The sequence below is a fragment of the Mesocricetus auratus genome, unplaced genomic scaffold (genome assembly GCF_017639785.1).
Source record: "Mesocricetus auratus isolate SY011 unplaced genomic scaffold, BCM_Maur_2.0 Super-Scaffold_100003, whole genome shotgun sequence".
NCBI classification, from domain to species: domain Eukaryota; kingdom Metazoa; phylum Chordata; class Mammalia; order Rodentia; family Cricetidae; genus Mesocricetus; species Mesocricetus auratus.
In genome coordinates this window covers 33,535,643-33,561,371 of record NW_024429188.1, presented here as the reverse complement: position 1 = coordinate 33,561,371, position 25,729 = coordinate 33,535,643, and the positions used below count along the sequence as shown (strand labels likewise).

Genomic DNA, 25,729 nt, shown 5'->3' with positions numbered 1-25,729 from the left:
AATATCTTTCAATCATATGGCTCAGTGCTTTCTTACATTGTAATCTGAGTTCTATCATTACACTTTGAATAAAGTTTCATTACTAATTTTGCAAAAATGAATTTGTTTGAAAGATATTAAAATAGACTACACTGAAAAGTTGAACTGATGATTTTTAGAGTCATTTAAAGCTTAATATTTGTTAATAAAATAAATTACAAATATATTGTGGGCAGCCTCCCACAAAATAAGTGACTGTATTTTAAACTCATGTACTGTTAGCATCGTGTCACATTCTTTTACATAGCTTCAAAGAGCAGAAAAGTGTCATTGTTTTTAGAAAGTTGAAAATACCCCAAAGGCACTTAATGCTGAACATGCATCCACATTTCATTTCATCCACAGTTATTGGACATATCACTAGAAAACACAAGGAACAACTATAAAATGACTGTAATAGTCTTCTGATGATCACAAAAACAATCCCAAGGAATTTACAGAAAGTGAATTATAAAAATAATTTTTAAAATCATGACATCTGTGAATAGAGAATTTAAGATTCTCTCCAAAAATTCCCATGTTCATACCTCATTGAATACACCAGCAGCTAAAACTTATAAGTCTAGATTATGCTTCCTTGCCAAATATTTACTTTTTGAAAAAGTATATGTGCTTTTTGAAATATACCACCTACTGAAATATCATTTATCAGGTCTCAAAGTGGTAAAAAATAATGCTGGTAGCAAATGGAATCCAGAACACTAATTTTAAAGAGACTTTTAGGAAGGGGTGAAAATAGAAATGAAAAAAGGAATTAAGTCCTTTAGCAATTTGAAAAATAAAATTCATAAAAGCCAGAAGCCTATTTCATACATATTTTAGTAAACTGGGAAAGAGCAAAGAATAGTAGAACAAAATTGCTTTATTTCTAGCTTCAGAGACAAGGTAAACAGATGAAAACAATGGAAACATAGGGGAAAAGTGTTTACGAGTAGAAAATTCTTTTTCCACTAGACATTCAGAAGTCTATAGGGTATATGGGTGGAAATTATGGTAGGTCACTAAAAATATAGTTCTGTATATAAGAAGTAAGGTATGATGAATATAAATAGTGAAGTGTCGTAATGATGGTTGAAACCGATAAAAGGGAAATTAACCACATATAGGTAAACAGGAAACAGAATTAAGAAGTGAGGGGCTGGGGTGTAGCTCAGTGGTGTAGCATTTTTGTAGAATGTACAAGTTTCTGAGATCAACCACCAGAATAGCAACAACAATATAACACAACAAGGACAACAACAGCAATAACAAAACAACAAATATTTATGGTAGTAAAAGAAAAGAATCTGTACTGTTATGGTTAGAAGTCTCAACTTTGCATCCTGAAGAAATTAAGACATCCCTCAGATTCCTCTACCTTTGAGATTTTGTACCTCCTTTCCTTCTGGTGTACAGTTTGGCCTAACTGGATCGATCATAAGTGTTTCAACAGAATGGGTCTACATATGCTTCTTAATTCATGTTGTTTTGGGGTACATTCTTACCAAGACTACAAGGAGGCACTTCATCTAATTGGAGAGGCTATAATGTGTGGAGTACTGACTGGACCTTATACCTAATATAGTCCATTATTAAACCTTATTGTCTCTGTACTAAAATTGTAATGGATTCTACCTGTTTTTCCTATATTCATGTTTCCCACTCGCCCTGAAACCATACTTAGTCTCCAAATCATTTCAGTATTTATTTTTACCCTATTATAATGGAATGACATGGGTGAATGTACAGATCTCAAAGAAGCAATAAAAGTTTAAAGTTTAAAGTTATGCTAATTAACCTAATTTGATTATTACCCAATGTACCTACAAATCCCAAATCATATTGCGCCTCATGAATATGTAAATTTTAATTCGGTGATAAAAAATAAAACAAACATGAAAAAACTGATTATGGTTCAAAAAGGTCTTTCTAAAAGAACAACTTATAGCAAAATTTAAAGGCTCTGAGAATGTGAAATGTGTACAATAATTTTAAGTAAAGCAGCACAGAAGGGTCCCATTTGCAGGAAATCCTATGGTGTTGAAGCATGCGTAGTGTTTGGTAGCCAAAGGGGATCAGTGTGGCAGGAAAGGATCAAGCGAACAGGCATGTATGAGACAATCAATCCAGGCCTTTTTAGGCTAAGGACTTCAACTTTAATTTTGATTGAGAAGAGAGTTATTGAAAGTTTTTGAACAGAGAAGTGGCATGCCTTTCTTAATTTGACTTTTTTGTTCTGTTGTCCTTTCCTATAGCCATTTTGTGATATGCAATAATTGTTATCACTCTGGTATTGACCACCACATTTCAATGGTAATGATTATTTCTGACATGCACACATGCATATAATCTCAATTCCTTTTCCTGTTTATGTTTCATATCAATCATACACACACATACACAACACAAAACAAAACAACTTATTAATGTCTATTTCATATCATCTTCCTCCAGGAATATAAGCTTTACAAGGGTAGGAATTTTCATAGCTGCTACCTAGTATCAAGAAGAAAGTCTACATAACACATATTCGGTATAAACATTACAAAAAAATTAATCTGTATGATGTTGATAACATGTACATACAAATATGTATTTATATATTTATGGTTTAAGAGGGATCATGGAATAGAAATAATGAAATAAAAGAAATAAAAATCTCATTACAGTGTCATCATAAAGTCACCAGCCAGATGGCAGTACTCAAATCGAATACTTACAGGCCTCTCACACTTATTTGTAAATATTGCATCTAATAGTGTCATAATATACAAATAAATGTATATTCCTAGAGGCTGGAGAAAAAGAATTCCAATTGTAGGGGCTTAAGTCTTTGACTTTTTATGTTACTATGGGTTCTATATGCAATGTGATCAGGAAAACAAAATATTTCCTTACACAGGTAATCTGTGTTATAACTTGAGGCTGTAGAGTAAACACTAGTTTACAACTGTGTTTGTTCCTTTATTGAAATTAAGATGTGTCAAGGTATATTATTAAAATAAAGTTCTTCCAATTAACATATGTCTTAATATTCAACAATTTAAAACTCAATCAAGGATTTTATTGCTTTAAATTGGCTTCCAAATACATAACAATATTGCATAATATTTATTCATGTGATTGGCAATTTTACTGTAGTGGTCCTTAATTGTTTCTAACCTGAATTGTGAGAAATGATGCAATCACAGTGCTTTCCAAAGCAAGTTCTTCAAAGATGTAACATATTTTTCTCCACAGCCCAAAATATTATCAGTCTTGTTTGTTAATATGAGGTTGCATGAAAATCAAAAGCAGAAGTGTCATCCTACAACAGGAATAGCTTTTTAGAGTTTAAGATTCTAAGAATAGAAAATTGGTAAAAATTCATGAAATAGAAACAAGGAAATGCAGTTGTTAAAAATACACTGTAAAGTAACTATTTACTGATCAAATGTGGCAGCTGCTCCTTTGTAAGGAAGAATGTACATAATTATTGGGAAAGTACCTGAAATGTTTTAGGTAGTATATGCAAAGCTGTTTTTCAGTAGGACTGTAAATAGAATTTCTGTGGTAATAGAAGTGTTGTATCTTATACTGCCCATTTGGGATGGCATTATATAGAGGGACTCTTAAGCGTTTAGAAGATTGCCAGTTGAACCAACTAAATCTCATGATATATTTAATGATAATTAAATGTGAATACACATCTATGACTGGTAGCTATCCCATTGGACCGCCTAGACATAAAAGATGATAATTTACTTCATTTCTGTGTTCATCTTGGCAAGCTATTGGACAACTAGACAAAAATATAAATGGTCACATGAAGTGTATTCTTTTTTTTTTTACTTATAGTGAAGTCTATACCATCACATAAGGGACTAGACCCTACCCTGGATGACATGACAGACTTTGGAGATCCACCATGGAGGGCTTCACTCTACCTGGGGATCTGAGTGGAGATTGGGTGGGAGACTGGGGGGCCTGGTGCAGAGGGATGGGGAGAAGGGGAGGGAGAGGGAGCTGGGATTGACATGTGAAACAAGCTTGTTTTTTAACTTAAATAAAAAAGGAAAAAACAAGAATAAGGGAAATTATAGACAAAGGTTCTATGGTTTAGACTGAACAAAGGACCACAGCAAACATACAGTGTAGGTTTCTAATATGAAGGATTAGGAGTCAACAGAGAATCACAGAATCTTTCACAATGACCAGAGCAATCAGCAGGCCGAATTGGCCCCTCGTCATTATAACGCATACCACCAGTCCATTACTTGAGTGGTAATTCTTCAAGAAATTTAATGTTGTCTACTGCATCTCGCTAGTTTATCTTTTCATCCTGATGGTGGCATATATGTTCTAATGACTTGTCATACTCTAGCCTCTAAGCCATAGGAAACGATTACACAGCACAGCTTTAGTCCTCAAGTTTCTGAGGAATCATTGCTTTCTTGAAGCAAGCACTATCACTTCTCCCTTTTCTTCTTCTTGCTGGAATATGCATATCTGTGGAAATTCTAGGAAGAGCATATAAATTTCGGAATTGATAATGCTGCAGCACTGAATTCATTTAAGTACCTGTCCATTTCTGACAGTCTAATTAGAAGAGACCAGTAGACCTTTATGTGATATACTTCTGATTGATGTACTGTGATTTGGAGCTGAAAAACTATTTCAATAGATATGGTTTGTTTCATTGTTGAGAAACTGTCACAAGGGAACAGTTAGAACTTGCTCTTTAATTTGTTTATATTTTCACATATGTATACAATGCGTTTTGATTACTCTGGCTCCCCAGCATATCCTATCTATCAACCATCTTTCCTCCCTATCAGTCCCTTTTCTATCTTCAGTTTTTGTTTTGATATGTTTTGAGATCCAATGAATTTTATGAGGGCCATCTATGTGACTCTGGGTTTGGAATTCTCATTTAGAACCTGGGGGGCTCACCAATGTTTTTTTTTCCATTTCCCTATCCAATCAGAGCAGGTTTTACGAGTAGTTATTGTGTATTGAGATAAGTACTTGTAATATAATGGTGGACAGCAGCTAACGTATATTCAATAAAGAATCAACATACTCAGAAAGCAAAGACCTGCAGATACGCAACACAGTGTCATGAGATAAACAATGAAATTTCATGGAATTTTATTATTGACATAGAAGACTTCATAAACCATTAGCATTTAAACTAAGGCCTGGATAATGAGCAGAATGTAAGCACACTAGGAACAAAGAAAGTATACGAGTCAGCAGGTACCAGAGAATAGAAAACATAGCTAAAAGGAAATGAAAATAGGTCACCATCAATTGTGTGAGGGCATGTGGAGAAGGAGCCAAGCAGAGCAATCAATTAGACTAGAATTTTAAGGCAAGGCCAAATCTTACAGGATAGGCTGTGCTTAAAAATCAACGAATATGGGCTGAATGTGTAGCTTATGGGAAGAGTATCTGCCTAGCATGCACAAGAATTTATATTCTGTTTTCAGAATATAAAAAGCAATAAATAAATGAGAAAGTCTTTAAAATAGGGAGGCAAGTGAACTACAAGAATCTAATGAGTCTGAGAAAAGCCCCCAAAGTCTATGTAGAGAGTGGGTTAGAAAGTAGGAGGATTAAAAGTGGAACAATTTAGGTGAATGATATGGTTATTTTCATAATTTAAACAAGATGTAATAGTGGAGGAGAAGATATGGAAAAAGGATACTGGGGTTGAAAGCAATATAGAGAGCAAATAATTTTCCTAAAGTTTAACAATGATATTGAGAGAGGGAAGACACAAGAATGACTTTAGATTCCCAAAATGAACAACTGAATTGTGGCTCAGTGTTCATGGTTAGGAATCATAGGGGAAAATGCTCCACTTGGAGAAAGAGCTTGGCAGAGGGAGAAGATGAGTTTTGTTTTAAATGTATTTAATTCTAAATTACTATGATGAATTAAAACAGAAAGTAAACAGCAAGGCATACAGTTCAAAAACTGAAAAAAAATTCTTCAGTTGAAAATAGTGGTAGGTAGTGATCATCAGACTGAAAAAACAGATGGATACACTTCACAAAGAGTATAAGTAGCTATAGACAAAAACAGGGAAGATACTTAAGGCTTGCGTCAAAAGCAGCTTGGTAAATTGTACAGTATACATGGGCTGAGAACATAAACTGAGATAAAAATTTGATTTTGCTTTAACCATTGGGTAAGTAATTTATTTCTTCATAAGTTGGTAGTTTTTAAGGAATGAAACCAACTAACATAAAACAAAAGCCATTTTCTAAAAGAATACAAAGACTTTATAATGTGAGGAAAGACCTGAGTGCTGGGGAAGTCCTGTGTATATGTCAATAAAGCACTGTTGGCCAATAGGGAAGCAAGATAGGTGGGACTAGGAGTCCAGGAGGACTCTGGGTAGGAGAAACACAGGGAGTCAAGATGTAGCTGCCATAGGGATAAGAAGCTTCTCTGTTTGAAAAGCGTCAGTGCTTCCTGCTGAGATCTAATGGCTGAATTTCTAATACCAATTGGTTTTGTTTGAATACTTCTTTCCAAACCTACTATGTTCTGGTTAACAAAACAGGTAACACATCACCATTTGCACAAGACTGACTCTAGACCTTGTCCTGAGAGGAGATATGAACTAGACCAAAGTTTTCCACAAATATTGGTCCCCTAATAAAACCTGTTCTTTCTTCACTGGGGCCTTTTGATAGGGCTGCAGTGTAACTTCTCAACTTTATATAGAACCTTCTTTCTGCAATTCAGTGTTCTAGTTCTATGGTCACCAGCTTAAATCAAGCTCCCCAAGAATTTTCACTTTCCATCCCTAGTTCAGGATTGCATATAAATAGCTCATTAGCCCTAAGACTTTTGCTTCATAGTTTAAAACTTACTTTATTTTTCCCTCCATGCTATGATTTCTCTCCAAGTGAAATTTGTCTAAATTACTTTTCTAGTAATTCATGGGATTGACTATTACTTGTTATCCTGCTACTCATACAGGTACTATTTTTGCCTTTGTTTTCATGCACAATTAAAGGTAAGAGTCCAATAATAATCAATCTATAACAGTACACTCAAGGTAAAATTTCATGCAGACAGAATCCTGATTTTACAAATATTTACCAATCCTTATTATACAACTGCTTTAGGATGAGACAATCTTAGCCCTGATGATCTTTAGAATAATTTGTGAGTCATGCAAAATAATTAATCATGAGTTTCATGTTTTATTAATAATCAGAATAAGTGCCAAGAGTCGAGGTAAGAATAGAGGAGAGCAGGATGAGAGATACCATAATAGATCGAGTCATTACAGGCTTGAGGAGAGAGCTGACACTAGTGAGATTTCCAGAGATCTACAAGGATAACACCAACTGGCAAACTAAACAATAGTGGAAAGACTACACTAATAGCACCTCCTTGATGATAGGGTTGATGACTATCCTGTATGCCATCCTAGAACCTTTATCCAGGAACTGATAGAAGCAGAAATGGATACCCAGAGTTAAACACTGAACTGAACTCCTGGAACCTAGTGACAGAGATGGAAGAGTGATGAGCAAAGGTGTCAAGACCATGATGATGAAACCCACAAAGACACGTGACCAGATAAGGGGGAGCTCTTGAATCCCAGACTGATGCCTGAGAGGCCAACAGGGGACTGATCCAGACTCCATGAATGTAGTGCCAGGGAGGAGGCCACAGAAATCACTGTGGCCTTGGGTAGTAGATCAGTGTTTATCATGGTTTATGAATGATCTTTGGGAGCCCATTTCAAATAGAGGGATGTTCTCTCAGCCTGGACACATGGGGAAGGGCCTAGGTCATGCCCAAGATGAAATGACAGACTTTAGAGATCCCCCCAAGGAGGGACTTACCCTCCCTGAGGAGTGATGTGGGGATTGGGTGGTGGGCTTGGGGACTGGTGGAGGGACAAGGAAGGAGGGGTGGAAGAGGGAGCTGGGACTGACATGTGAAACATTCACATTTCTAATTTAAATAAAAACATATATTGAGAAAATTTATTAATAAACAATAAAATATTGTAGAAAAATACAGTGCACACATCACAAAAAGAAAAGCACAAGGGAATTAAAATAATTAATAAGAATATGGGACCTAATGTGAAGAGGTAGTATCTCTAAGAGCTGTTAATTTTTCTTATGCTTTGTGTATTAAGTCTTGATTGGTAGCTGGTGAATCCAGCCAATGTGTGCTAATAAGGTTACAGAGGCTCTTATTTCATCAACGGATCAACCACTCATTGGTGCAAAATTTGTTGGCATTAGAGGAAGGAGGTAGAAAACATTCAAAACTTGGCCCTAAGTGGGGAAAATAGCTCACTCAACATATGACCTTAAGAAGTATTTTGTCCCTGGCCCCTTCCACTGTTGTTCTCTCTCTGCTTTGTAAGCACTAGAATTCTTTTTTGGTTAATTGCTTAGTTCATTCATTGTCTTTGTTATTGGGAGCAAATCATTTCACTTCACCAATTTCCAGTCTCTTTCTCATTAAAACAGGACACCAAGCCAAGCTTTTCAGTTGAATAAGCATTTGTTGTCTTGTATTTTCCCAAGCTGTTGTTTAACAGGATGGTGTGGTTCATCCAGGGTCACTGCCCTTTCATTACTGCTAACAAATAGTTTGAGATATAAAGTAGTTCTTACCTTTTATGAATGTTTCCCCAAGAAGCATTGATAGTCTCTGTTATCATGTGTACTTTTCTGGTATCATCTGCAGAATAGTCCCGAAGAAGCTTCAGTGCCAAATCATTTACCACATCTACATTTATTTGCCACTGGCGGAGGTCTTTGGCCAACAGCTATAAGTGTGCATAGGAAATAAAATTATTGTTACTATTTATCTAGGAAGGTTCCTAGTGGGATATCTTAAAATATTTCATAAACAGTTACTGATTATTCAGGTCACAGCATGTCTGCACAATTGTTTTGAACCTATCACATGAGTCAATCATTCATGATGTTGTGAATTAACACTCTTTTCATGAAAAAATTTCAAATACAGGATCTTAAGCATTAACTCATTTCAGGTACTTCAGTTTAGTTCTAATAAATTCAGAATAAAATAACTCAATTTTTTATCAGAAGAGGGAATATAAGAGACTCATTTATAATTGTTTAGAATGTGACATAACAAAATCTAAATAGAAAAAAAATGCATTTCCTCTCTTCATTAACTTGTTGAATTGTTTATGTAATTAGTGCCATCTACTGGCATTTAACAAACTCTGCATAACAGAAAATGCTGAATAAAATGAGTGCTATTACCCCACAGTTTCTGAAGGATTTTAGTACTTTAAAGATACTGTATTTTAGTATTCAAATACAAGGCAAGATATAAAACTCTAAAAAAATAACTTGTGTTTTCATTTGTTTTTGACAATTGAGAGTAATAAAACTAGTAATTTCTTCACTGGAAAGAAGTCAACCAAGGTAATGTACATGTGGATGTATATCAAGCCAACATTTCTACTTGTAGCTAAGATCTACATATTGAGACAGCATTTACATTTAATACAGTGTGGAGAGTTAACATATTAGTATACAATTAGAGAAATATGAACAGGCAACTAAATGAAGAGAATAAATAAAATCATATTATAAAAGAGAAAACTTCCAAGTAATATAATAAATGCATTAAATCAAGAATGTACAATTTGATGATAGTAAACAAAAGTTAATATTAGGGAAGACAAGTATACTTCTTACATTGTATTTTTGGAAACAAAATATTATGACAATTTGACAATAGATACCAAGTCACCCCATAACAGCACTTATACTTTAGTTTTTATAATATATTAAAATTATAAGTATATTGCAAGATTAAAAATTTTCACCAAAAGAGTAATTTTAATATTTGCTGAGAGATACTAGAAAATAATAAAAAATGTGCATAATAAACATGGTAAAGAGAACATGTTTGGTCTGAGGGTGTAGCTTAGTGGTAGAGTACTTGCACGAGGCCTGTGTTCAATTCCCATTATCAAAGCAAACAACAAAGACAACCATAATTTTCTTATGGCAAGACAAAGTACAATTTTTAAAACTCAGTATGAACAGAAGAAATAGCAATTATAGGAAGAAACATTTTTATTTATTTTTTTGTTTTGTCTTTGTATGATGTTTATAGGCACAAAATAAAAGCTTGGTATTTTGGTATAATTCAACACATTTGACTGGAATTCTATCCCTCACAAAGTTAGAGTTTTTTATATACTCCACCATTTCTCACTTAGACAGAATATTATATTTTGGAATCAACTAAATAGTACCTCTTACTGAATACAGCAAATAGTTTCAGCTGATCACACTATTACTAAAATACTAAAGTGCTGTGAAGGCAGGAGAGAGAGAGAGAGAGAGAGAGAGAGAGAGAGAGAGAGAGAGAGAGAGAGAGAGAGAGAGAGAGAGAATTTCTTTTGGTACAGAACATGGTTGTTGGTACCACAAAACAATTGAAATCTAGTCTTGTGAAATGTCAGTCTTTCTTCAGTACTTTTATCAAGAATTGATAAATTGCCTGGCAGTGATAGCACACACTTTTAATCCTAGCACTTGGGAGGCAGAAGCAGGCAGATCTCTGTGAGTTTGAAGCCAGCCTGGTCTACAGGGTGAGTACCAAGACAACCTCCAAAGCAATATAGAGAAACCCTGTTTTGGAAAAAAAGAATCAATAAATTGATAACCAAGAAATAGCTCCTATTTCTGCTTTGCAGATTCCCGTACTAAGCATAAGATGTGTGAATGGGAAATGATGCCATGAGTGTTTCTCTTTTCTAGAAAATTTCTAGGATAAAAATTGTCTTTCCATTTTTTGTTATGTTTAACCATATTGAAAATCCTCAAGAATTTTGAGTATTAATTTTTATTATTTTATTTTATTTTTATTCCCAAGTATACACACGGACTTTGGACTATCTCATCTTTAACAGCAGATTCTGAAGTAGATTATTGTCTTTTATTTTTTTAGTTATACTCTTTAGAAATTACTCATTGGCTTCTTTTCAATCTTAACAATTCATAACCATTCTGCATTCACTATTCTAACAAAACTGTTCTGACAGACATCACTTCAACAAAACTGATTATTGTCCTAAATTCATCTGTTAAAGTTGCATCTATCTATCTGTCTGTCTTTCTGTGTGCTCTGTATGTACAGTGCACCATGGTATGCATGTTGAGGTCAGAGGTTTCTTTCCACCTGGGCAGGTCCTGTGGATTGAACTGTTTTATCAAGCTTGGTGATAAGCACTTTTGTCTGCTGAGCCATCTTACTGGCCCTGTCCTAATTTATTTATCTATGCCTGCAACCTCATCCTCTGATATCTTACTCTGATTTTTCTCCTACAAAATGCTGAGTTTAGCTCCTTGCCTTAACAACTGTCTTGTCCATGTAACCTGCTCTGTCTAATTCTAATGAGAAGATAATAGGAGGAACAGAGACTTAGAGTCTGTTTTCATTGTACATACTTCCCCTTCACCATAAGACTGATTTGCTCTCAGCCAGTTTACTTATCTGAAGGAGGGGATATTCAAATGACATGTTTAGCTGGGCTACCACAATAATCTGAAGCCCTTCTCAAGTTGTAACCTCATGAACAGGCAGTGCATACCTACATTTGTAGGATATTTCCATTTCAAGGTTGTTTGTTACTGAAACTTTGGTGGAAAGTAATTATCTGGCTTTATTACCAATGGTTTGTATTTCTGGGAAGTCAGAAGCTCTTTTAATTGATTTGCAGCAGAAGATACTATGGACTGCTCTTCCTTGGATTTTTTTCTTTTCTTGAATCTCTCTATTCTCTTATAGAATGTAAGGTGGCTTTTGCCTGTCTATTAAATATTATTTATAAAATTTGTTTTTGATTTAATTGTCTGTTACTTCTGATTTTAAACTGATTCTCAACCAGAGAAGGAGAAAGGGGCTACATCTACCTCCAATGTAGATACATCATGAAGTTCCCTTATACCTGAAGCTTCTACTTAATTTATGTCCCATCATCTTTTGCTCACATTTTGCAATAACACTTGACTCACACTTTCTGCACTCAAACTGGCCTTCCAATATACATATAACAGTCCGAGTTAATTTTTCATAAGACAAATAGTAGCTTTGATGCTCCTTTGTGTAAAAAACTTTACGTAAATAATAAAATCCAAACCTTCCATTTGCTAATACAGACCGCAAAGAGAAGTAGCACACCTATGTATCTATATACTTTTAGCTTTTAACTTTTCTTTCCTATTGCAATTTTTCAGTTGTTCACTTAACAATAGAAAAGTCATTAAAGTTAAGACACTTTTTCAAGATGGTAAAGGCAGTGAAAGACATCATGCAAGTTCAGGTATCAGGACTCTAAGGATTCAATCCATATGAATGACATTTTTTGCAGATAAATAAATTAAGGAATGTAGTTATATCTGTTGTAATTGAACTTTGAAGAACATAAAACAGCTTTCTTAATGATTACAGAATTATTGGAAAATTATTGTGTAAATTACAGTAAGATTTTCATAAAAAGTGGAAAAAGAATATATTTGTTTTGGTTCTTTAAAAATTAAACAACTTAGCTACAAATATGAATTAATGTTCTATAAATCTTTATCGGGAATGTAAAGTTAATTCCTCTCTTTCCTGTGTGAATTAAAATGGCCTATAAAATCCTTTATGGATTTATAATAGAATTGTTAAAATAGGTGCAAGGAAGCTATTTCAAATGTAAAGCCACTCACCATTAACTCTACGACTCATCTATTAAACCTTTGACATTACCAAACAATTCTGTTTCACAAGGTAAAATTCCATACAGGATACTATTTAAGAAAATGGCCCTCATTTTCCAGCTTACTGGAAATGATTAATCTTTTCAACAGCTTTGAGGGCTACATCCCAGTGCTGCTACTTTTTGTCCTTTCAACAATGACTACAAGCTGAGAGCAGGCTAGTAAATGTGTTATCGGCCAACCCATTAGAGTTCCATTATTTTCTGTCTTACATGGCTTCATGTAATGAATTTTTATAATTAAACTAATGGCACACAATTTATTTTTCCCCTCCTTACTTTCAGGCCCCATTTCTCTTGCAGCTTCTTTGAAATAAGTTTTATACAAAAGAAGGGAGGAGAATCCTCCAAGTGCTTCATTACCTTAATTTCATTATGACATTTTGGAAAGCATTCTCTTTATTTGAGCTCTGGCTTTAATTTGCTGACTTTATTAAAAGGCTTAAGCAGTGTTGTAATTAACAAATCATCCAGATACCCCAGGCTTCTAAGGGAAGTCTCGTTGAGAGGGTGTAGAAGTGGTCCAGTAGAATCTACCTCAAAAATAACATCAGAAATCCCCAGATAGTAGCATTTTCTTGTACCACCATACCCGGATTTCTAGGTAACTTTTCAAATCCCATGAGTCTACTATGGGAGTGAACATTCACAAGTCTCTTTGTCATGTGATTATGTATCTATACTTTACAAATCTAGAAAACAAATATCTGTAGTCTTCATGATGTGCTGATATAATTTTAAATCAGATCTACCATTACATTATCCACCTGTTAAATAGACATATAGAAATTGTATACTTTAGTGTTTTTCCTTCAGTACCATCGATGTGTAACCATTCCTACAATCCAATTATTGAAACAGTCTCTTCTTTACAAAATAAAATCTCATACTGGTAATAGCAACTTTCCGCTGTCCATTTCTTTATCCCCAGTTGTTACTTGTATTACATATGAACAGACAGAGAAAATGGTAAATGTTATTTTTTACTGGGTTATGTCAATTAGCACAATGGCTTTGAAATTTATTTATGCTTTAGTATTAGCATCATGATGAACTTTTATCATTTAGTAATTTTTCATTTTTAGGTGTTCCACATTTTGTTTATATATTCATTTGCTGATGGACAGATGGGTTGATTATGCTTTCTGGTATGATTAATATTACCATGGAATTCTGTACAATTTTTCTATTTTTATTCCTTTTGAGTATATATTTAGCAATAGAGTGCTAATATTTATATAGTTGTAAACTACAGAATATTTTTCCATTGTTTTCACAGTTTATTTCACCTATTTGTTCATTCATTTCTTTGTTTATTTGAGAAAGGATCTCCTTATATATATCTGGCTGTCATGGAACTGTAGACCAGGCTGGCCTTGAACTTGCAGTGATCCTTCTGCCTCTTTGTTGTAACCACTTAGATTTTAGATGTACACTACCACATCTCAACATAGTTATCACCTGAAATCCTCATCAAATATATAAAGGTTCTATTTATTGTACATCCTTGGTAGTGCTTGTCAGTCTGACATTTTAGCTGTTCTAATGAGTATAAAGTGATGTTTCATTGTTTTTCATTTATATTTTCTCATCAATAGTGATAGTCATATTATCATTGTTTAGGTATGTATATTTTGGAGATTTTTTCTGAAAAAACAATTTCTGTAACTGGATCATTTGTATTTTTTGATACTGAGTAATTGGAGTCTATATATGTTCTTGAATACAGTCTTCATCACAGATACCATTTAAAATATTTTCTTCTTTCCTGTGGATTGTCTTTTAAGTTATTGGCATTGTTTGAAATACAAAAGTTTTAGTTTTGATCAAGCGTAATTCATTTGTCTTTTCTTTGATTACATTTACTTTTGGTGCTGCATCTAAGAAGATATTGCCTAATAATGATTTTTACCCACATACTTCCTTGAAAAAGCTTACAGTTTTATGTTTCTGTATATGTGCATATGTTGTGTGTATGTGAGTGTGTGTATATGTGCATGCATATGGGTATGAAATTTTGAATATGTATATGCAAGCCAGAAGATGGTGATAAGTGCCCTAATTTAACACTGTGTATCTATGCATTTGATATAGGGTCTCTCATCGAATCTGGCTTAATTTTCTTGACTAGGCTGGAAGTCAGCCTCAATGACCCTATTCTTGATCCCTATAAACTAGGTTGATAGTCAGTTATTGAACACCCAGCTTGTTACATGGATGCTCGGATCCAAACTCTAGTACTCTCGATTGCACAATAAGTTATTTTCAGTCCTGAGTCATCTCTCCTGCCCTTAAAGTTTTAGTTCTTGTGTTTAGTTTTACATTTCATCCTGGAATAGGTTATTTTTTCAAGTAATTAACTTTAATTTATTCTCAATATAAATGCTTACCTGTAATTAACAAATGAAAATTATACATGTTTATAGGATATAATGTGATATGTGTGTATGTATGTATATTGTTACTACTTTATGGTAAATAACTTAATCTGCCATCTCATATAGTGTTCCTTTTTTTGTCTTTGAGCATTTGCAATGTGGTTTTAAAATATTCAGATGAATACAATAATTTATTAATAGCCACATCAGCACATTATATAATAAACTTTGAGGATTTATTCATTCTTACTGAAAACTTGAGACATGATTTCTACCATAACCTAAGCTTCTTGTAATAACCACTCTTATCTCCACTTGTGTAAGTTTGAAGTGATTACATTCCATATCTAAATCCATGTGACATAATAAGATGTTCATCTTCCTATACCTGGCATATTTTACTTAGTGTAAGTCCCTTAAGTTCATTCATGTTGTTACAAATGATAGAATTTATTTCATTGGGTTTTCTACCCCCATATGTATATATATATATATATATATATATATATATATAGTATATAAGTATATCATATCCCTACTCCTGGGATAAAATATCACCTAGTTTTAGTGTTAATCCTTTTAATATGTCTTTGTGTTAAAACTGAGAATATTTTGGTAATGTTTTTACTCTATATACATAAAGCACCTTACTCTTTTATTGTGATGTGTTTGCTTATTTGGGAAATACTATTCTACCTTTGGAAAATTTTGTAAAAGATGGAGATTAATTATTCTTTAAAAGCTTGGTAGAATTCACTTGTAACGCCCTCTGGACCTGCATGTTTCCTTGTGGGGAGACTTAAAACTGATGACAGCAGATACTTAGACGTATACCCAAATATTAGGTGGAGATCAAATAACCCAGCAGAGAAGGAGGAAGGGGTCAAGGATATCACAAGAAAGCGGCCCACATTATCAACTAAGTAGGGCTCATAGGAGCTCACAGAGACTGAAGCAAAAATCACAGAACCTGCATGGGTCTCATCTGGGTCTTCTGCATGTATGCTGTGGTTGTGTAGCTTGGTGTTCTTGTGGCACTGACAGTGGAAGCAGGCATATCTTGGACTCTTTTTCTCTGTTCTTGGGATCCTTTACCTCATACTGGGGTGCCTCATCCAGTCATGCTATGAGGGTTTGCACCTAGCTTTATTGTAACTTTTTATTTGTACTTCATTGATGTTGTGGAAGGCCTGATGTTTCTGGAGGACCAGTGGATCTGGGGGAGAGGTGAGGTGTGAGGTTGCCTGGGAAGAGTGAATAAATCAGAAACTGAAGTCAGGATGAAATGTATGAGACAAGAATAAAAGAAAGAAAGCCCTATCATTCCATTTACTTATTACAGGTTAATTGTATTATAACTTCAGTTGATCATAACATTCTCTATATTCAATTTTATTTGTATACGATTCAGAGCAATATGCCCTTTAATTCCTAAGATTAGTTATTTAAGCCTTCCTTCTGTTTTTAAAATTATATTTAGCAAAAAAGAGTTCTGTTATACATAAACATAGTTCTAAATCTTTCTGTATTGAATTTATTTTCTTTCTTTCATTATTTTCACTATAGCATCTATTATTTCTGGTAATAATAGTATTTTCTTCTTTGTGTAGTTTTCAATGATAGAAACCTCGGCTATTGGTTCGAGGTTTTTCTTCTTTTTTCCTCACAACAATATATAATATGACACAATATCTTCAGAAGCCCAAGTATTTCGTGTTTTTATTTTCATTTGTTTCAAGGTTGTTTTAATTTACATTTGATTTATTCTCTGGCCCAGTTCTTACACTAGCATGCATTATATTTTGGGTTAAACTTATAATGTTTTCAATGTATACTAGATATTTAGTTTTAACCTTATTCCATAGTCTCCAGAAAACGTACATTATAGAATTTTAAGCTGTTTGAATGTATACTATCTTGAAAAGGATTTGTAGTCAATTGAGAGTGTGTATTCTGCTTTTATTGTGTAGAACATTATAGAGATGGCTACTACACTTTGTAAAATTTTAATGGTTTTTCAAGTGTCTTTCCTTATTTTCTTCCCAGATATTCAATTTGTTGTTAAAAATGAGAAAGAGCCAGCTATACTTTGTTGAACTATTACTTCATTTTGTCAGTTTTTGCTTTATGTATTTTCAGAATATTTTCCGTTTTCTCAGGCTGAATTATATCTATTTGTCATGGCTGTTTTTTCCTTATGTCTTTTGTGACTGCAAATCCAGCATTTCCATTTGTTTCTTGTTTATAATTTTTATATTTATTTTACATATCTACCTTCTACACAAAGATGTCACAGCAACTCAATCCTGAGATGCCCATTTAAAGTTTTTCTCAAAATCTTCCCAGTGAGTATCACTGCCAGTGTAAGATGCCTTGCTAAATAACTGGTCATGAATTGTATGTACAATGAACCATAATGTATGCCTTTTCCTGGGGACTTAGCTATAAGTCAAATCAAATAAAGACTAGATTGTGTACATAGACTTGTTTTTAATTTATTTTTCCCAGGGAGATGCAAGACAGCTCAAATAGTGCCAAGACTCTTGGAATAAAATGTGGCTTTCTGAGGAATACCAATCCTGCCAATCTTGGTGGCTAGGAGACTGATAGTGTTCATAGCTACCACTGGCTCCAAGGCCACTGATCTTCAAGACTACTGTGGAGCCGGAAGAAAATGAAAGGAAATTTTAAAAATCTCAAATCTTGATGTTTTTGTGGAAGTATAATACTTCAGATATTATAATCTCTGATTAATGTCCTGGTTTCAGCAAAGAGTATTTTAAAACTTATTGCCAGAATTTGTTTTTGTTGATGAGTGGATTTCTAGAGTCATCACCACTTATTTACAAATATTGAAGAAATTAAGCTATGAACCGAAACCTAGGTGAAATAAAGGTGTGGTCAGAGCATAAAGGAATGCAAGACATGGTATCTCTGCCTAAAATATGCGTATGAGTATCAGGAGAAAGTATCCTTTTACTACGTATGTTTTATCTTTGATATAAGGTATAGTTCATATGTTTGAAGTTCAGCAGCTTCCCAGTGCTTCAAGAGGAAAAGTGCTATTAGTATATTCATTCTTCTTATTCATGTAGCAGCTTTATATAGTGAATAAAGGTGGATATTAAAATGTAGGACCAAATGGTAGGTTCTGAAAACAAGATTTCAGACAAGGTTTTTCATTATTAGATTAGAAAACAAATCTTCAAACTACTAGTTTCAGTCAATTTGCAGAAATAACTTTGTGTAACTCCAATATATATATATATATAATATTATCAAAAATGTGTATGCTTAACATACATAAAATAATTCTATTTGTAACATTATACATATCTGTAATGCAGACAGGATACTGTATGGTATATAAGTTTTAATTCCTCCACATATAATAAAATTGTACCCTTCATGTTTATCCAAGAAGATTCTTGATTTCTTTTTACCTACTAAAATAATTTGTGATCCACAAGTAGCCAGTATAGCTTCTTTATGGAGGGGCTTAATTTTGAAAATTAATTATAATTACATTGTATCTGTGGTCCAGTAATTGATATATTTAAAACATATTTTTTCAGTCTTGGCAATGTTTATTTAATAATTTTAAAATTATTAGATTCCTCACTAGAAATAGTTTCAAGTATTAAATAGCTAAATCAGCTAGGCTCAAACAAGATTTCACTTCTCTATTGAATTCATGTACTCCTAGTTCAGCCAAGCACAAAGCGGCTAATGTCATCATGTTTGAGAAGCTTTTATGCTGAATTTGACACAGAAGCAATCACAGAGCAGACAAAAAAAGGAATTTCTCTTTCAAAGGCTGAAAGAAGAAAAATAAATGAAAACTATGAGACTGGCCATATCTCTCTTGCACCAGAAAAGAAAATTCAAAATGATCAAGAAATAATTTTTTCCAAAGAACTTCTTGCCAAGTTTGGATCAATCTTAGCCTGTGAACAGGCAGTGAACTCAGTCAAGATGGTACCAAATGATGTATATCCTCGGATGATCATTGTTGTCAGTTTCAGGTGCCAATGGCATACTTTTTTTAACTTATTTTGAAATTTCTAAATGGCATCACCACTAATAGTACTCTGTTATGACTTACTGTCAGGGATTTTGATTAGTGTGGAATCTTGTAGGTTTTTTCCCTATAACATCTGTCTCTCTTAAAAGAGCATTTTTTACCAGCTTCAAAAGGATTAAATGAAGATATGTGGTTAATAAAATGATCTGCATTCCAAACGCACATCTTTGTTTATGCAACAATGAGAGAAAGTACAAATAGATTATGGATAGTTTTTCATGATTAGTAAATCATAGAATAGACAGCTTGAAATCTGTTTTGCTGCCCAACCAGTATTATCCTACTGCTGTCTCTTTCTATCCTGACCACATTTTTTTTATCATTTTTTATTTTAATTTTAAATAGCTTGTTTTACATGTCAATCCCAGTTCCCTCTCCCTCCCCTCTTCCCGCACTCCCCTTCCCCCCCTCCCTCCCACCCTATTGCCTAATCCTTCCACATAGGGGATATCTAGAGTCTGTCATTTTACTCTTGGTAGGGTCAAGGCACTCCCCTAAGAGTCCAGGCTGAGAGAGCATCTCTCTTTGTGCTATAGGCACATGAAGACAGTTTGTATACCAGGGATAGACACTGATCCACAGCTCAGGGCCCCATAGGTTGCCCAGGCCTTCTCACTGACACTCACATTTGGGGGGGTCCAGATCAGTCCCATGCTGGCCTCCCCACTGTCGGTCTGGGGTCCAAGAGCACTCCCCTGTTCAGATCAGCTGTCTCTGCTGGTTTTGCCAGCCCATTCTTTACCAATTTGCTCATCACTCCTCTCTGGCACTGGGTTCCTTGGGTTCAGTTCAGTGATTAGTTGTGTGTTTGCCTCTGCTTCCATCAGTCACAGGATGAAGGCTCCCGGATGGTTATAGACATCAAGTTCATTATCAGGAATGGGCATTCGAGGTGGTCCTTCCACTATTGCTTAGCTTGACAATTGATGTTATACCTTTAGATCACTCGAGGTCACTCTGGTGCCTGATCTGTCTTCGATCCTATGATTCCCTCTTCCCCCTATTCTACCCCCACCCCCTCAACTTCCTGTTCCCCCATGACCAACTCCCTTCCTCTTTACCCCCTCTATTCTTCCCAGGTCCCACTCCCCCCCTTCCCTCGCCGTGTTCCCCATCCATTCAGAGGATCTTGTCTCAATCCTCTTCTCTTGGGTACTATGCATATATGCATATCTTTTAGGTTCTTTCCTGTTTCCCAGACTCTCTATCTGTGGAAGTGCAGACTGGCACTATCCTGATCCATATCTAAAATCCATATATGAGTGAGTACATACCATGTTTGTCTTTTTGCAACTGGGTTACCTCACTCAGGATGGCTTCTTCCAGTGCTATCCATTTCCCTGCGAATTTCAAGATTCCATTGTTTTTTTTCTGCTGAGTAATACTCCATTGTGTAAATGTACCACATTTTCTCTATCCACTCTTCAGTTGAGGGGCATCTAGGTTGCTTCCAGGTTCTGGCTATTACAAACAATGCTGCTATGAACATAGTGGAGCAGATGCCCTTGTTGTATGAACCTGCCTCATTTGGATAAATGCCTAAGAGTGGAATTGCTGGGTCTAGTGGTAGATTAATTCCCATTTTCCTGAGGAATCTCCATACTGATTTCCAAAGAGGCTGTATGAGTCGGCATTCCCACCAGCAGTGGAGGAGTGTTCCTCTCTCTCCACATCCTCTCCAGCATAAATTGTCTTCGGTGTTTTTGATTCTAGCCATTCTGACAGGAGTAAGATGGTATCTCAGAGTTGTTTTGATTTGCATTTCCCTGATGGCTAAGGATGTTGAGCACTTTCTTAAGTGTCTCTTGGCCATTTTAGCCTCCTCTATTGAGAATTCTGTTTTGTTCTGTACCCCACCTTTTAATTGGATCCTTTGGAGACTTGCTTCTTGAGTTCTTTGTAAATTTTGGAGATTAGCCCTCTGTCAGATGTGGGGTGGGTGAATATCTTTTCCCATTCTGTGGACTGTCTTTCTGTCTTGTTGACTGTGTCCTTTGCCTTACAGAAGCTTTTTAGTTTCATGAGGTCCCATTTGTTGATTGTCGATCTCAGTGTCTGTGCCACTGGTGTTATGTTTAGGAAGTGGTCTCCTGTACCAACTCGTTGAAGAGTATCTCCCACTTTCTCTTCTAAAAGTTTCAGTGTGGCTGGATTTATGTTGAGATCTTTGATCCATTTGGACTTAAGTTTTGCACAAGGCGATAAACATGGATCTATCTGCAGTTTTCTGCATACCAGTACCCAGTTATGCCAGCACCATTTGTTGAAGATGCTTTCTTTTTTCCACTGTACAGTTTTAGCTTCTTTGTCAAAAATCAGGTGTTCATAGGTGTGTGGGTTAAAATTAGGGCTTTCGATTCGGTTCCATTGGTCTACCTGCCTATTTTTGTGCCAATACCAAGCTGTTTTCAGGACTATAGCTCTATAATAGAGCTTGAAGTCAGGTATGGTGATGCCTCCTGATGTTCCTCTATTGTATAGGGATGTTTTGGCTATCCTGGGCCTTTTGTTTTTCCATATAAAGTTGATTAATGTACTTTCCAGGTCCTTGAAGAATTGTGATGGAATTTTGATAGGGATTACATTGAATCTGTAGACTGCTTTTGGCAAGATTGCCATTTTTATTATGTTGATCCTACCAATCCAAGAGCATGGGAGATCTTTCCATTTTCTGGTATCTTCTTTGATTTCTTTCTTCAAAGACACAAAGTTCTTGATATACAGGTCCTTCACTTCCTTGGTTAACATTATCCCCAGATATTTGATGCTGTTTTTGGCTATTGTAAAAGGTGATGCTTCTCTGATTTCTTTCTCGGTCACTTCATCTTCTGTATATAATAGGGCCACTGATTTTTTTGAGTTTACCTTGAATCCTGCCACATTGCTGAAGGTGTTTATCAGCTCTAGGAGTAACCTTGCGGAGTTTTTTGGGTCAGTTATGTAAACTATCATATCATCTGCAAATAGTGAAAGTTTGACTTCTTCTTTTCCTATTTGTATCCCCTTTATCTCCTTTTGTTGTCTTATTGCTGTAGCTAGAACTTCAAGTACAATATTGAAGAGATATGGAGAGAGTGGACAGCCTTGTCTAGTTCCTGATGTTAGAGGAATTGCTTTGGGTTTCTCTCCATTTAGTTTGATGTTAGCTGTTGGTTTACTGTATATTGCTTTTATTATATTCAGGTACGTTCGTGTTATCCCTGATCTCTCTAGGACCTTTATCATGAAGGGGTGCTGGATTTTGTCAGAGGCTTTTTCAGCATCTAGTGAGATGATCATGTGGTTTTTCTTTCGCAGATTGTTAATATGGTGGATTACATTGATAGATTTTCTAATGTTGAACCATCCCTGCATTCCTGGAATGAAGCCTACTTGATCATGGTGGATGATTTTTCTGATGTGTTCTTGAATCCGGTTTGCAAGTATTTTATTGAGTATTTTTGCATCAATGTTCATGAGGGAAATTGGTCTATAGTTCTCTTTCTTAGTTGTGTCTTTGTGTGGCTTGGGTATCAAGGTAATTGTAGCCTCGTAGAAAGAGTTTGGCAGTGAGCCTCCTGCTTCTATTGTGTGGAATACTTTGACGAGTATTGGAATGAGCTCTTCTTTGAATTTCTGGTAGAATTCTGCACTGAAGCCATCTGGGCCTGGGCTTTTTTTGTTTGGGAGACTTTTGATGACTGCTTCTATTTCATTAGGGGTTATAGGTCTGTTTAGATTATTTATCTGTTCTTGATTTAGTTTTGGCAAGTGATATCTATCCAGGAAATTGTCCATTTCCTTTAAATTTTCAAATTTTGTGGAGTACAGATTTTCAAAGTATGCCCTGATGATTCTCTTGATTTCTTCATAGTCCGTTGTTATGTCCCCTTTTTCATCCCTGATTTTGTTAATTACCATGTTCTCTCTCTGTCTTTTGGTTAGTTTGGACAGAGGTTTGTCTATTTTGTTGATTTTCTCGAAGAACCAACTCTTTGTTTCATTGATTCTTCTCAGTGTTTTCCTGGTTTCTACTTGATTGATTTCAGCCCTCAATTTGATTATTTCCTGGCGTCTGCTCCTCCTGGGGGAGTTTGCTTCTTTTTGTTCTAGAACATTCAGCTGTGCTATTAACTCTCTAGTATGACTCTTCTCCAGTTTTTTCATGTGGGCACTTAGTGCTATAAACTTTCCTCTCAGCACTGCTTTCAAAGTGTCCCATAAGTTTGTGTATGTTGTGTCTTCATTCTCATCGAAATCGAGGAAGTCTTTAATTTCTTTTTTATTTGTTCCTTTACCCAGGGATGGTGCAATTGTGCATTGTTCAATCTCCATTAGTTTGTAGGGGTTCTGCAATTTGTGTTATTGTTGAATTCTAATGTTAATGCATGGTGGTCTGATAAGATGCAGGGGGTTATTCCAATTTTTTTGTATCTGTGGAGATTTGCTATGTTTCCTATTATGTGGTCAATTTTAGAGAAGGTTCCATGTGGTGCCGAGAAGAAGGTATATCCCTTTGTATTTGGGTGGAGTGTTCTATAGATGTCTGTTAAACCCAGTTGGGTCATAACTTCTATTAATTCTTTTGTTTCTTTGTTAAGTTTCTGTCTGGAGGTCCTGTCTAGCGGTGAGAGCGGAGTGTTGAAGTCTCCTACTATTAGTGTGTGAGATTTTATGTGCATTTTGAGCTTTAGTAATGTTTCTTTCACGAATGTAGGTGCCTTTGTATTTGGGGCGTAGATGTTTAAAATCGAGACTTCGTCTTGATGTATTTTTCCTTTGATGAATATGAAGTGCCCTTCTTCATCTCTTTTGATTGATTTTAATTTGAAGTCTAATTTGTTAGATATTAGGATTGCTACGCCCGCTTGTTTCTTGGGGCCGTTTGATTGGAAGATCTTTTCAGAGCCCTTTACTCAGAGATAACGTCTGTCTTTGGTGTTGAGATGTGTTTCTTGTATGCAGCAGAAGGAAGGGTTCTGTCTTCGTATCCATTCTGCTAGTCTGTGTCTTTTTATAGGCAAGTTGAGGCCGTTGACATTGAGGGATATTAATGACCATTGATTGGTGATCCTTGTTTGCGCTTGATTTATTGTTAGTGAAGTTATTTTGTGTAGTTTCTCCTCCCTTTTTCTTTTGGTGTTTTGTAAAGTATGATTATATATTGCCTGTGTCTTTGTGAATGTAGTTATCTTCCTTGGCTCTAGGTTTTCCTTCTAGCATTTTCTGTAGAGCTGGATTCATGGATAATTATTGTTTAAATCTGGCTTTGTCATGGAATATTTTGTTTTCTCCATCTATGGTAATTGAGAGCTTTGCTGGATATAGTAGTCTGGGCTGGCATCCTTGTTCCCTTAGCGTTTGTAGGACATCTGTCCAGGATCTTCTGGCTTTCATCGTTTCCATTGAGAAGTCAGGTGTAATTCGGATAGGTCTGCCTTTGTATGTTACTTGGCCTTTTTCTTTAGCTGCTCTTAATATTTTCTCTTTACTCTGTAGGTTTGATGTTTTGATTATTATATGGCGAGGTGACTTCTTGTTCTGGTCAAGCCTATTTGGTGTTCTGTAAGATTCTTGTACTTTCATAGGCATATCTTTCTTTATGTTAGGGAAGTTTTCTTCTATGATTTTGTTGAATATGTTTTCTGTACCTTTAAGTTGAAGTTCTTCACCTTCTTCTATACCTATTATTCTCAGGTTTGGCTTCTTCACGGTGTCCCATATTTCCTGGATATTTTGTGTTAAGGATTTGTTGGTTTTGAGATTTTCTTTGGTTGATGACTCTATATCCTCTAATGAGTCTTCAACACCTGAGATTCTCTCTTCTATCTCTTGTATTCTATTGGTGATACTTGCATCTGTAGTTCCAGACCGTTTACCGAGCTTTTCTATTTCCAGCATCCCTTCATTCTGTGTTTTCTTTATCGTTTCTATTTCAGCTTTCAATCCTTCAACTGTTTGAGCTGTTTCCTTAATTTTCTTGGTTGTTTTTTCTTGGTGCTCTTTAGATTCTTCGGGAGATTTGTTTATTTCTTGAAATTTTTCCCCCATTTCATGGATTTTTTGTTTGTTTTTTCTTCTATTTCTTTAAGGGATTTCCTTGTTTCTTCTTTGAGGGTCTCCATCATCTTCATGAAATAATTTTTAAGGTCTGTCTCCTCTTCTTCATCTATGTAGTGCTTTTCGGGTCTTGCTGGTGTTGTATCCCTGGATTCTGGTGGGGTCATGTTGGTGTTTCTATTGCTGAGTGATCTCTTATTCTGTCTTCTTCCCATCTCTTCTTCCAGTGGGTGCTGGTGGGGTCTTTCTGTCTCCACTGGTCTCCTTCCTTACTGCAGCTGATGCTGGGGATGCTGAAGCTGGACTCGCTGGGGTTGGGGTCTTGGAGGGGCTGATCTCTTTCCTGAAGCTGGACTCCCTGGGGTTGGATCTTGGAGGGGCTGATGTCTTTCTTGAAGCTGGGCTCGCTGGGTTGGGGGTCTTGGAGGG

General features: G+C 35.4%; 1 protein-coding gene across 8 annotated transcripts in view; it reads right to left on the bottom strand.

Moving 5' to 3' along the window:
• The window catches only part of Dmd (dystrophin), a 2,157,616-nt gene that overhangs the window by 527,908 nt on the left and 1,603,979 nt on the right, over positions 1-25,729 (bottom strand). For all 8 annotated transcript variants that reach the window (XM_040744180.1, XM_021232987.2, XM_040744181.1 and 5 more), the window contains one exon: positions 8,661-8,815. In XM_040744180.1, coding sequence (XP_040600114.1) covers positions 8,661-8,815 — 155 coding nt within the window. The remainder of the gene's footprint in view (positions 1-8,660; positions 8,816-25,729) is intronic.